The following is a 12,735-nucleotide window of genomic DNA, read 5'->3' as shown; positions in this document are numbered from 1 at the left end:
TCTTTTGGAAAGCCTTGTTACTTCATTATTCTCTCTTATCTAATATGTTGTGGAAAAAAGACACGTCTTTATTGCACTTGATCTGCATCTTTATCTCTGTACTTAACCTGTGTACTGCATCTTTGTCTCTGTACTTAACCAGTTTTGAGTTGTTGTGAATACTCCTGGGTTTGACCTCTCCTTATTAAGCAGAATTCTTGTCCTTCAGAATGGTATATGCAGAGTTGAGGAAATTAAGCTGGAAAAAACTTGTCTTCTACAGAGGGTGAGGTTGGCTCCCAGCCCCTGAGGAGCACATTTACCCTGCAGATGTTCCCAAAAAGGCAGCTCAGGTGCTGATAGTCCCTAGCAGGCTTGAGCAGCCAGGAGTGGCAACTACCCAGCTACTTAGGGAAGTAGGCTTCCCATGTTTTGGAGTGCTGTATCCTGTCACCAAAGTCTTAGTGTTGTAATGTGCTTTGAGTTCTAGGCTGAGGCGTAGAAGGTATAAATGCAATTTATGTGTCTTTATTTTCTTACTATACTCCTTCTGCTAAAACTAGTTATGTATAATAATTATATTTAAGTGTTTGTTTTAAAACAGGGAACAGTTGCTTTACCAAAGAAAAATAAAAAGATGTAGTTTTCTGACAAATAAACCATATTCATTTTTAAAAGCTCACTTTTTTTTTCAAACCAATTTCAGGGTACACTGCAGTGAGGAGCAGAACCATGTAGGTTTTGACAGTAGTTGGGTATCTTTCCATTTGACAGTGTAGTGAGTAACGTTTCTGCCACATTGGTAGTGTCAAAATGACTAGGTTAAATTATCAAATCACCTGAAACTGGTGATCACTTCTAAGTATAGCAACATACTAAAAAGACTGCGTGCCAATCCACAGAGATTAAATTAACTATTGCTGAAACTGTTAGAATGTAAACGAAGTTCAGACTAGGTGGTGGAATTGCTATCTCATTATACTGAAAGAGGCCAGTTGATTTCAGAGAATAGTGGAAAAGTTGGTTTCACATTTTTAGAATAGCTGACTCTGCTTACATGTCTAGCTGTGACTTTCCCAGTGAGAGAAGAGAGCACATTTCTCATCTTTGCATTTAAATTATGGATGCTGTGGTAGTGTTCTGCATTCATAGTTTTAATTTCAGGTTGTTAGGGCAACTGACATTTGCAGGATGTTTTAGTTGTTTTCAAAGTTAGGTACTTGAAGGAATGTACATGTGAATTTTTGGACAGATGATGTTTATGCATTTTTAATTTAATTGAAATTGTGCAGTTAAAGGAATTGTGATTAATTTTTAGGCAAAGAAAACATATGCTGTTGAATGCTGCCGTATGCTGTAAGCAACGTCATAGCCTGTTATGGTACAAGAGACTATTAAACAAACAGCCAGAAAGGGGTTGCCCATGCCAGTGATTTTCTTAAAGTGACCAATAATAACATGAATTTACAGTAAAAATGAATGTCAGCAGAAGATAAATGTTTTGTCAGGCTCTAAGAACATCCCTTGGATGATAACTTACCTCTTGCCTGCTATCAGTGAGGTCTTAAGAGCACTGCCAGTGGTAACCTAGTGGATTGCCTTTATTTCACCCAGCATAAAATGTTCTAAACTATGTTAAGTGTTGCAGTTATTGATCAGGTTAATGGTATATAGCTATATGCTGTATTTTTGTTGCAGTAAAACAAAACCTCTCTTACTAACCCTGGGTCTGTTTTGTTAATCTGTGTCCTAGAAAAGACAAATTGAATCCTGTTTCACTGGAGTAACATCATGGAGCTAAATGTTTAAGAAAGATTTAAAATGCTGTAGAAGATATAAATATAAGTTTTGTCTAATCTTATTGATGTTTCTTTTCCTTCTTTCCCTTCCCTCTCCCTTTTCCAATTCTATGCTCCAGTGACTAAAGACCCTGGGCTATGAGTGCTTGTTAAATTTAGAATCCTTACAGCAAATGTGACTGTCTGATTCAGATTCCTTCCTGATGTGGATAATCCTCAATATACTGTCATGATTTCTTCTTGTTCCTGAAATAATAGCATTAACTTTTGGCACGCAGTTTGACTTGGAATTATACTTGGATTTGATCACAGGAAGGCAATGCAGTTGTGGTGGGATTGTGATGAGTGAACATAATGTGTGGGCAATTTCACTGTTCTTGGTGGAAATTAATTATTATATTAAATCAGGAACAAATTTCTGATTTTGCAACCTGCAAAATAGAAGAGCATATGTGGCTAAGGGATATAATCTCCAATTTCTAAATTGTCAGAAAATGAAAAGTTTGCCATAAGAAAGCTTGAAAATCTAAATAGCAAAATACAAACTGAATAATAATTTTTATTTGTTATATAACAAGTAATATTTTGAAAAAGAATTTGCTCAGACTAACTTCAGTGTAGTCAGCTTAATTTCTGCAGGCTTACAAAGAAAATTTGTTCTGTAATTGTTTTGTTGTAGTTCTGTCCCTGTTCTTTTATTGAACCTTTGGCCTTTTACCTTCCTCTTTAAGCACTGGCAATGCAGATGCAAAAAATAACTTTGTCTAGCAGTGTTGGGAGACTTCTGTTTTATGCGGTTTTGATGCTTTTACACTATAGTGCTGTTCAGTGCAGTTTTGCTGTGCTTGGAAAAGAAACATCACAAAAACACACTATGCTATTTTTATTTACAGGGCCTTTCGGGATAAATCATGGAATAGAGCTTCATTCAGATGTGGTAGAATATGCAAAGGAAAAGTTGGAGAGCTTCATAAAATACAGTGATAGCTTTGATAAGTAAGTATCTAATTTGTCTAGCTTGCTTTGTAATAACATTTTTGGTTTTAAACTCAGCATGTCATTGCTTATGAGCTTAGGGAGGGGAGAAGAATGGCATCACAGAACCCAAACATAAATCTTCCAGTTTGTGACTCTACTTGATGAGGTAAGTTGAGGCTTAAGAAAGCACTCTTTGGAAGTATGGGAGTATTTCTGCTGTGCAATGCTTAGCAAAGTGGATTTTCCTGCATTTTGGCCATGTGTGTACATACACGGGTACCTGTGTGTATGTGCAGATGCATGTATATATGCATTTAGGAGAGTGACGTGGTATGTGGGTGTCTTTGCATGTATAGAGCATTTTTTATCCATTGAATCGGTTTTTATGTAATTTTACATCGTTTCTCTGTACAGTATTAACTTTCTTTCTAATCTACCCTGTTGATCTGGACATGAGTGATTGTTTCTGATTGCCTTCATGTTTACCTCCCGAGGAGATGGACTTCAGAGTATTCATCTATGCTCATAGCACTACTCATTTTTACTTCAGGGTATAACTCTGGGTTCCAGGGCTTTGAACCTTATTGCTTCTACCTACTCAACAATTTTTTATTAAGTTGGCCTGTAAGAGTATTGGGAGTCTCTGCCCCTGTTGAAGGGAAGGCAAGGTTCTGGCCTAAGGCTGTTCTTCGTAAAGACTTCTTTCCTTGCAGGCAGTAAATTCTCCACCAGTGATTATAAGGTAACTTCTGGAAATGCAGAAAATCTTTTGAGTTGTAGGAGTAACCTAAAAATTGCACATTCTGCACCTCTTTCTTCCCCTGTGGGCAGCAAAGAAAGTTTTTGCTATCCTTTTAGCTGTGTAATGTGCTTTATGACTGACACATTCTTGATTATGTTCGCTGGAGCTCAATCCACTTTTTCCCATACCCCAAACTTCAGGAGCTCATGTCTGACCACAAGCCATTCTCTTCATGCTCCTAAGTAACAGCAGAGTATCATCCTAGTGTTACCTGTATCTGAAGTAAATTCTGTAATTCTGATACTGGCTACATTATTTTGGTACTGTGTTTGCCCAGTAAAATAAAAAAAATCATGTAGGTGAACATGCATATCTTTCATTATTGTTGTCTTAATTTTAATACAAGCATTTATGTTGGCTGAAGTTAATCTATAACACAAGCTAGAAGAAATAAAAATAGATTCAGTGAGCAGCTTTATGATGCAGTTTATGTGTCTTAAAAAAATGTGTGTGAAATATGGTAATTTATGATCACTACTAATACTGCATTAATGGCTCTTTTAAGTTAGATGTACCTTCTAGCTAGTGAATCCTGGCACATAACCTGTGCATTACTGTAGGTGTCTATACAAGACATACAAAAGCTGTTTTTGATTGGAATGTCTTACCAATCAGATGATAGGTTTATATACAGAAATTAAAATAAATTGGGGTAGCAATGAAGTTTTGACATTATTGAAACAAAATTTGATAAGGATAGTTTAGTAAATGAATAGCAGAACACTGGGGGTGTTGTTTACACTTCAAAACATGCAAGAACTTGAGACAAAACAAAACTGTTAAACATGATGTAAGTATATGTCAGTATTGTATCTGTTACAAAGAAATACGACTCTCCTCACCAACATAACAAAAATTATCCTTCTGTGAAAGTGCTTTTTGATAGAAATCTGCCTGTAATAGCTGCAGTTCAGCTGATACAATAATGGTTACCTGGTTGTATTTTGTGTTTTGGGGGGAATTACCAAGTTGTCTGCATAGCTCATTCTGGCTAATTGCTTTCTTTGTAAATATTTTGCATTTTAAATGTAGTTAATGAAGATGATTTGTGGGGGTTTTTTTTTCCTGTGGTAAGGTTCTTTTGTATTTGTTTTTACTGTAAGTATTAATATCATATCTTGAATTTTAAGCTGACTCTCAAAGAAACGTTCTCTGACTCAGTAAGTCTGGTTTTGCTTCTTGTTCCAGTAACTTTTTCCTGCATCTTCATTTATAAGTGAAAGATTTTTACCCAAAGTTATGGGACTGCACTATCCAAACTTAAGTACTACTTTGGTCATCTTAATATTTGTCTGAAAGACCACCCAGGGCAGAGGTGTGTGGTATCTGTCTGCTGCTGATCACTGGTGTATTCCGAGCAGGAGTCCTCAGTGCTTGAAAATAGATTATATGACAGACTGGTATGATTGAAGTTAGTTGTCTCTGTGAATGTGTGTGTGAAAAATAACTTGAACTTGACCAGCAGCCTCCAACAAGGTACCCAGGGGACATAAGGAGGACAGAGAACATGTGTGTTCCTGGCAATAATGGAGTTACACAAATGGGAAATTCAGTAAAGCTTTGTTTCGCCACTTCCCTGCATTCTTTCTTTAGTGTGTTAACATCTGCAGTCTGATTTGAATGTTCTAAGCATTCTGCTTTTGAAACACAAATGACTTTACGTTTATGGATAGGTACTTGGAGATCTTCAGCTTGGATCATAAATAAACACTTCATAACTTCGTTCCTTTGCTTGGAGTAATAGGCCATTGGTTTTGCATCTGACTTCTGTGTGGAGCTGGGTCGTGATGATTTAGATGGGTTCTTGCTTAATAAAACAAGATGGAATATTTCTTTGATGCCATTTGTATGGGAGGATGTTCCACTGCTGTGATACAGTTTAACTTGCTTTTTTGATTCTTGATAATAATGTTATTGAAGTATAATTAGAAGTTTACTTTTCTATGATTCAGGTAAGGTACTTCACCAGTGACCTGACAGTATGTAAAATTAGCATGTCCAGAAGGATTTGAGACTCAGCCTTAAGGGAGGGCTGTCTGTCTCCAATAGCTGGTCTTTTCTGAGTTTTGGCCTCTGGAGCTGTTCATCAGAAGAAGAGTTCTCAGATACTTGTTTTAAATAATTTCAGTAATTACTTATATCTGTATCCATATCCCACCAATCTATAAAAACAGTTTTCCTCTAAATGGAGGTGGAGTTGTGCATTCTGAAAGATAAAATGCTGCCTTGATTTATTTGATGATGTATGTTTGCCAGTAAAAGCAAAGGAGTTCTTTCTTGAAAACATCTGAAAGTGTCATGATGGTTGAGGTAAAAAGATTTTAGGTATAGACTAAAGAAAATTCTTTGAGTCTGAAATACATATAAGGCTCTCTTTCATTCTTGAAACCTTCAGAGAATGCATGCCAATTAAGGGGAAAAGAATCATTCCTTAAGAAGGCTCTATCTAAAACACATATGTTCAAGTACCAGGCCCCGCTTCACCTGTTTATTGAAGGGGAATGTGTTGTCTTTTCTGCTCCCGTTCAACTTCTAGACCTAGAATATCCAGCTTGGAGAGAGAGCCACAGGGCAAGGCTAGGTTGCCCATCTTCTAGCACCCTATCAAAACCCAAACCTGGGTAAGCTGGTGAAGTCCCTGCTGTGAAAGAAAATCACCAACCCTTCTCAGGATCAAAAGAATCCACTTCAATGGTAAGTGACAAAACCCTAGTACTAATTCTGGGATAACTGTTATGCGTGAAACTTCCTCCTGAAGTCCTGTAGTAGATTGTGTTGGCATTAAAGAACATCTTCCAGTAGAATGTTTTTCTTCATTGAAATGTAAGCTCTAAAGGCTCACTTTTAAAATTAAATTAGATTTGAAAGGCGATTCCCTGGTGTACACACAAAAAAAAAATTGAGCTCCTTCTTGCTGGTCAGCTGGCTAGTGATTGCAGTAAAAATTTAAGCAGGAAAAAGCAAACTGTCTCCAAAATTTACTGATGACTTTCACAGTTTAAATCTTGCTGATAACCTAATTTCAGATAATGTAAATAATGCTTTTTTAGTGGTGAGTTAATTCTTGTTGAGATTTAATCTAATCAGAGCAACACAGGCAGTGGAATTCTTTTATGCCAGAGGTTATGTTAAACAAAAAGGGAAGGAAAATAGGGGCTTGCAATACAGTGATTTTATTTATTTAGAGGTATGAGTGAAACTTCGTGTTCTTTACCTTGTAAACCAGAAGGTTCAGAGACAATTGAATGTACTCTTACCTGGGAAGGAACTATACCTACATTTTCCAAATATTTGATAGTAACAAAAACAGATATTCTTGCCCTGAGAACAACAGGTGGAATACCTTTTAAAAATAAATCCCATAGTGGACCCTGCCCTTGGAAATCTCTTATGTCTACAAGTTTTGATAGTACTTAAAATTTTTCTTCCATTAAAACAAGTGATGACAATACTTGGTATATGGCTCCTATAAAAGCTGCTGTTTCACAAAAATCCACAGTAGAAAATACAACTTTTTCAACCTATAAAATAGTTTTCTGCTTTGTTAAAAATAAAAAGAAAATACTTTTCTAGTTTTTGTTAACAGGCAAATCTTTCTCCAGACTTTTTCCATGGTTATCATAGGGCCTTTACAATAAACTGAATTGACAAATTTTTTCTTACTTCCCTATGCCCATTCACTTTTCCTAATATTCTCTGTGGAATTGCTGAAAAGTATTCCTTCAGTATTACTTTTCATTTTACTACCAAAATTTAGATATAATGTATTTATATTATTCTGGTTAAATTTTGTAAATCTGTGTGAAAGGAAGAGTGTCATGAGTCATAAATATTTTTAAGAACTTTGACTTTAAGAAGTTTGACTTTTTCTTCAGAAGTAATTGAATAATATGCTTTGGTCCACTCAGTGAAGGAGAATGTCAGAAATAATGAACAAGATAGCTAAGAAGCAGGACAGTTTTATTCAGAGATGGCAAGATGACAAATGAGGTAGAGATACAGGTTTCCCACTGTCCCTATAGCATTGCCTGGAAGCTGAAATAATGTTCAGGACAAAGGTATTGAATAGAAATTTTGCCAGCATCACTTTTGGCTATTACTGTAATGCTGATTAAAATTACTGTTATAATTGGATATAAGGGACTTAAAATTAAGTGTTCTTCATGAAATGAAGATAAAACTTCTTAAAATGTATGAGAAGTTTTCAAGGATTTAATATTTTAATCTGTTTAATTTCTAGTATACATGCAAAAGGTATCAACAATACTAGTGGGTGAAAGGTGTGTAACTTTACAGCAAAATATGCTAGAAATATGTGAATATGAATTTATACAGGAGCCAAAGACTACTTCAGAGAGCTTGGAAAATACTTAAATAAGACAGAATGAACAGTGGAGAAAAAGCTTGAGAAAAGGTGGAAAGAGCTTGCCATCTTGCCCTGATACTGCCCCACTTCATAGGAAAAGAATTAACACTATCTAAAAATTGTTTACCTTTCTATCTGACTGGTGTTAGCTCTAAAGCACATTCACAGTCAAGTGAAATGAGAGAGACTAATAGAAATCAAAAAGTATTTCATTAATCTGTTGCATGTTCTTGTGGCATGTTATGTCATGTAAAGCCATATGAGTATTCATCTGTTGTTTTCAAGGAAGACAAGTTTTGAAAGAATTTACTAAATGATCTGAAAACTTCTTCAAAGTTTCTTTCAGTGAATAAATCAGCGTTTAACCATTAGGTTCTAGGAACACTTGGACTAAGATTACTGATTTAGGAAATTTTTGTTTGGTATAATGGAGGCTCTGAGATGGTATTTTTAATACAACTGCACAAAGAAACCACAACTTGCTAGGTTAAATGATGTGTAGCTTTTCAGTCTTTGTCTTTAAGTCAGCATGGGAACTCATTTTGCAACTGCCATAGCTTTATACACCAGTTTTTGGGTTTGTTTCTTTTCACCAACCAATGTGCCAGAACTGGTGGAGTGTGTGTTTCCTTCTTTCCACACTTTGCATTTTCTGAAAGTATGGCCAGCAGTATATTGGAACTAGAAAGTACATTAGTATAGGGGACAAAACTAAGTGTTACTTCCTCATCACAGTAAGGAAAGTTGTTTAATGTTTTATCACATATTTTCAGACCCTGCGCATTTTGCAGATTCATTTAAGTGTCTGGTTATTGATGTGTTTGATGGTTTAAGGGTAGTTTGATATGAAGCTAATTCCATGAGTTCTGCTGGATTTTCTATTCTGTTTTGAAATATTTATTAAGATATGCTGTTTTGGTTGTTTGGTTTTTTTCCCCACAAAGACTTGTGTGAAATTCTTTCTTCTAATGTAATGTCACGGTAGTTCACATGACAAATGTTAACAATTTGCCAACCTTTTCTTATACATTATTAAAGTTGAATGATAGTCCTTTGTGCCCTAAATTTAAATAAATTTAAATACATTTCGTATTGGAAGGGAATTACTTAAAGCAGATTGATGGTGCTGAATGTGGATTCAGGCTTTTAGAGCTTTGAGTTCACCAACTAAAGGAAATGTGTGTGGATGGGAAAAAAGCATACTAAATTTATGTTGACATGGATTTTCTTTCTATAAGGGCTGTGAACAGTAAGCTGAAAGATATGAGTGTGGTTAGCAATTATGGGGATAGTCAGAAGTGTACTGCTATTTTGATATGAACGTAGTAGTTGAGAGGTGTAAAATGTAGCTGGAGTGATGCTGGTTTTAAGAACTAAATCATTCTTTTCATAGCAAAAATAGTTTTAAGTGGTTCCCCCATGTTGCTTTTTTTAATCTCATAATATATTTTACTGTTTTCTTCAGATTACATATATCTGTGGATGTATGTATCTGAAGATACATATATCCACAGATACATATATATTTTACTGTTTTCTTCAGATTACATATATCTGTGGATATATGTAATATTTGTGAATGCTGACAGGTTTGGGGGTTTTTATCCTTCAAATTATTTGAGATTTTTCTCCAATGTTATTGACCTTGTTCTTAAAAAAAAAAATCAAGTATTATGTTTTTTTAAGTTTACCACTTAAAACAACAAAAAATGAGACAATCCATATCTTCCTGCACCTAGTTTCATCTTCACAAAACATCAGCATTACACCCTGCATTCATGGAGGTTGTATAGGTGGAAGAGCTTGGCCCAAGAAGTGTCCTGTACATATTCAGAGCTGGAAGTAATTAAAGGTAGGGTTCATGGGTGGGTGTCATATTAGGACCAACCAGTGAATCGCCTTGTAAAAAATCCTGGCTACTGTGGTAGGTTAGTGTTACACTCTCCAGCTTCATTATTTAGTATTTTGCTGTGGCACATATACTAGATTGGTGGATATGGATACAAGAGCAACAAACTTAACCTCAGATCTTTGCTGTAAATGTTTTAAATTGTCGTTTCTTTTATTACAGTAGTAATACTTCACTGTGTTGCTAACTATACGGAATCTAACTTAAAAACATGAGCAGCTACAATCTATTACTTGATCATTTTCTTAAGTTTCTGCAGCAAAGACAAAAACTCACTTTAAATTCTGCAGGTTTTTTTTTTTCTTAATTTAGCTGGAAGAAAAGTACCTTTGCCTTGCACTTGAACTGCCCATTCTATGCAAAACTCTCACATGCTTGAAACTGCTTAGTTGTCTTGGGCCATTGCTACATGTGATCTGTGCATGCTTAAATTTTTTCTGTGGCAAGTGTTTGTTTAAACAGACATGTTCTGTTGCCATATTATCTGTAGTGGGAACTCCTAATTTCTGTGTTCTTGGCTGTTGATTCTCTTGCAATCAAGATAGCAGATTCAACTGAAGAACCTGAAGTGACTAAATTTTTCTAGATAGTTCCAGCACTTTTTTCCCTTCTTTTTGTTGTCTGGTGTGTGAAATAGTTTTTTTCATGTTACCAATATAATGCTTTGTAGAGCCACCCTGGTTACAAGGTAGAGGTGAACAAACATTCAAGAACATTTGGCAATTTTTAGTTGCATTTCAGCTTGGAAATAAGCAAAATGTTTAAGTGAAATACTAGTTCTTCTTGATAGTTATCGTACATGTTTGTCAATACTCATGTTAAAGCAATAAACTATTTTATTTTCATCGATATTAATAAAAGATAGCTCCATATAATACAGAATGAATCTGGTCTGTTTTGATACTCCAGATGCAATAAGAATAAAATAAACTTTTTGGATGTAGCAACAATTAGTACTAAAAGAATTGGGGTTTGATTGTTTTGAAATGGAACTTGACCTAATATGGCCGATACTACTTTCCCACTGTAAAACTAACTTGCTTGTGATGTGCCCCGTGGGTATTCTAAATACGGAATACTTCCTTGTATTTGTAGAACCTTTGTATTTAAGTTTTAAATAATTTCCTGAATTGATTGGTTTTACTCAGGTATATAAGACCCCAATCTAAACTTCACTTTTTTTTTAAAATTATGTAGGCAAGTTAGCAGAAAGAATTTTCAGAATTATACTTCAGTCTGTGTTCGAAGGTCACCTCTTATTACTGGATTGGATAAATACAAGAAAATATGCATATCTTTATCAGCTCTTTCTGATTCAGAGGTGTGTTTATAATCAAAATCATCTTAAGATCAGGGATCTGGGAAAGAGTCTTGCTGCATCACTAGAGAGTTCTACATTTCATGGGAGCATGGAGGTGTGAGATTCACTGTTCTGCAACTCAACTAGTCGTGAAAAGTTCATGGTGCTGTACTAAGCAGGAAAGCAGTATGCTTTTCTTCTATTTCTGGTATGTCTGATATGAGTCACTGTTCATACCCTAACACATGAAGCAGTTATTTCTGAATAATTTTGTGAGAAGCACAAATAAAGAGGGATAGGCTTTTAAACAGGCATGTTGCTGCTACCAGAGGCAGTTTTATCACCTTTTCCTCCCATTTCTTCTACCTACTTTTACCTTTCTGGATAACAGGGAATTACTTGTGGCAGTTTGTGAACTAGCAGCAGTCCAGCAGCTGGCACACCAATTGAGGCAAGCTGGGGGTGAGCATTGCACAGCCAGGTGAGCTGATTTGATCTGATTTGTCATCTGACATTGTTTAAAGAGGTGTCTTCAGAAACTACATGTAACCTAGTCCATAAAGTGTTTAGTTTTGCTGCAAGAAATGAGTTTGTCAGGAAGACCACCTGTTGACAGACGTGGTTGAAACTAACTGAAAAACTGTGTGGAGGAAGAAGGTATTTTTTGAAGTAATTGGAATAACAAATGAACAGCTCTTGTGGTCATGAGCTTTTTTGTGTCTTCACAAAACTCTGCTAATAGGGTGGAAGGAGCAGAGTCCAGACAATCTGAAGTGCCTATAGACAGAGTTGGTCTCTAGTATTTAACTCATCTTACTCTTTTAAGTGTATTAAGTTGCTTCTGTGTCTTTATTTAGACTTTGTGCCCTTCTGGTTGCAAGCTACGAAGCTAAAAGACAAATTATCTTCAGCTTTTACTATATTAGTAAAGACCACTGTGGATTTTTGTCCTCAGCTCATGTATAGAGTACTTTGTGTCTGGGGAATGTTTAATGGAGTTTTCTTGTGTCTTGTATTCCTTGGATATTTGGTGTTCCTCCTTATTTTAAGAGGGTGTGGCCAGTGTATTCATGAGCTTTTAGGGTGGTTTCTAGCAGAGGAAACAGGATTATCTGGTAATAAATTTGGTAGGTTTTAAAGGAGCATTCTGAAAAGGTAAGAAGTTGTGAAAGTTGTGGGGATGGGCATGTAGGCAGGGAGGCCATCTTCATTTTTCTGAGACTAACCAAGGACTGTGTCATGATTTAAAACTGCCTTTTGGAAAAGTACCATATTCGTTCTCTCCCTGCCCCTTCCTCCTTTACTTTTTAAGCCCACAAAAGTACTTTACTCAAACTTGCAAATTAAATTGATATGTTAGTGCTTGATTTAAAGTGTAGACAATCTGAAGCGAAAACTGTAGCATAAACTTGCCTGTTTGACCTGTATGTGGAATGTAGAAAATGTAGGAAGGAACATGATAGCCCAAGTGCTTACGCAACGAGATTTGCTTCTTCAGCAGATTGATCAGTGTCTCGGATTTCATTTTCTGTCTTGTCTAATGTATTTCTGGATCTTTCTGTGTTAATCTGAAATTATTTCAGCCACAGTCTGGCCGGTCTA

General features: G+C 35.8%; 1 protein-coding gene across 6 annotated transcripts in view; it reads left to right on the top strand.

The window, feature by feature from the left end:
- The window catches only part of PCMTD1 (protein-L-isoaspartate (D-aspartate) O-methyltransferase domain containing 1), a 40,730-nt gene that overhangs the window by 18,965 nt on the left and 9,030 nt on the right, over positions 1 to 12,735 (top strand). For 3 of the 6 annotated variants that reach the window (XM_064386166.1, XM_064386172.1, XM_064386173.1), the window contains exons 3-4: positions 2,672 to 2,774; positions 11,525 to 11,614. In XM_064386166.1, the coding sequence (XP_064242236.1) occupies positions 2,672 to 2,774; positions 11,525 to 11,614 (193 nt within the window). Of the gene's footprint in view, positions 1 to 2,671; positions 2,775 to 2,898; positions 2,923 to 6,112; positions 6,253 to 11,524; positions 11,615 to 12,735 lie in introns of those variants that run through there. The other 3 variants (XM_064386174.1, XM_064386175.1, XM_064386177.1) reach the window with 3 other exon arrangements.

Source organism: Passer domesticus, chromosome 1, assembly GCF_036417665.1.
Source record: "Passer domesticus isolate bPasDom1 chromosome 1, bPasDom1.hap1, whole genome shotgun sequence".
NCBI classification, from domain to species: Eukaryota; Metazoa; Chordata; class Aves; order Passeriformes; family Passeridae; genus Passer; species Passer domesticus.
This window is presented reverse-complemented; position numbering and strand designations above follow the sequence as displayed.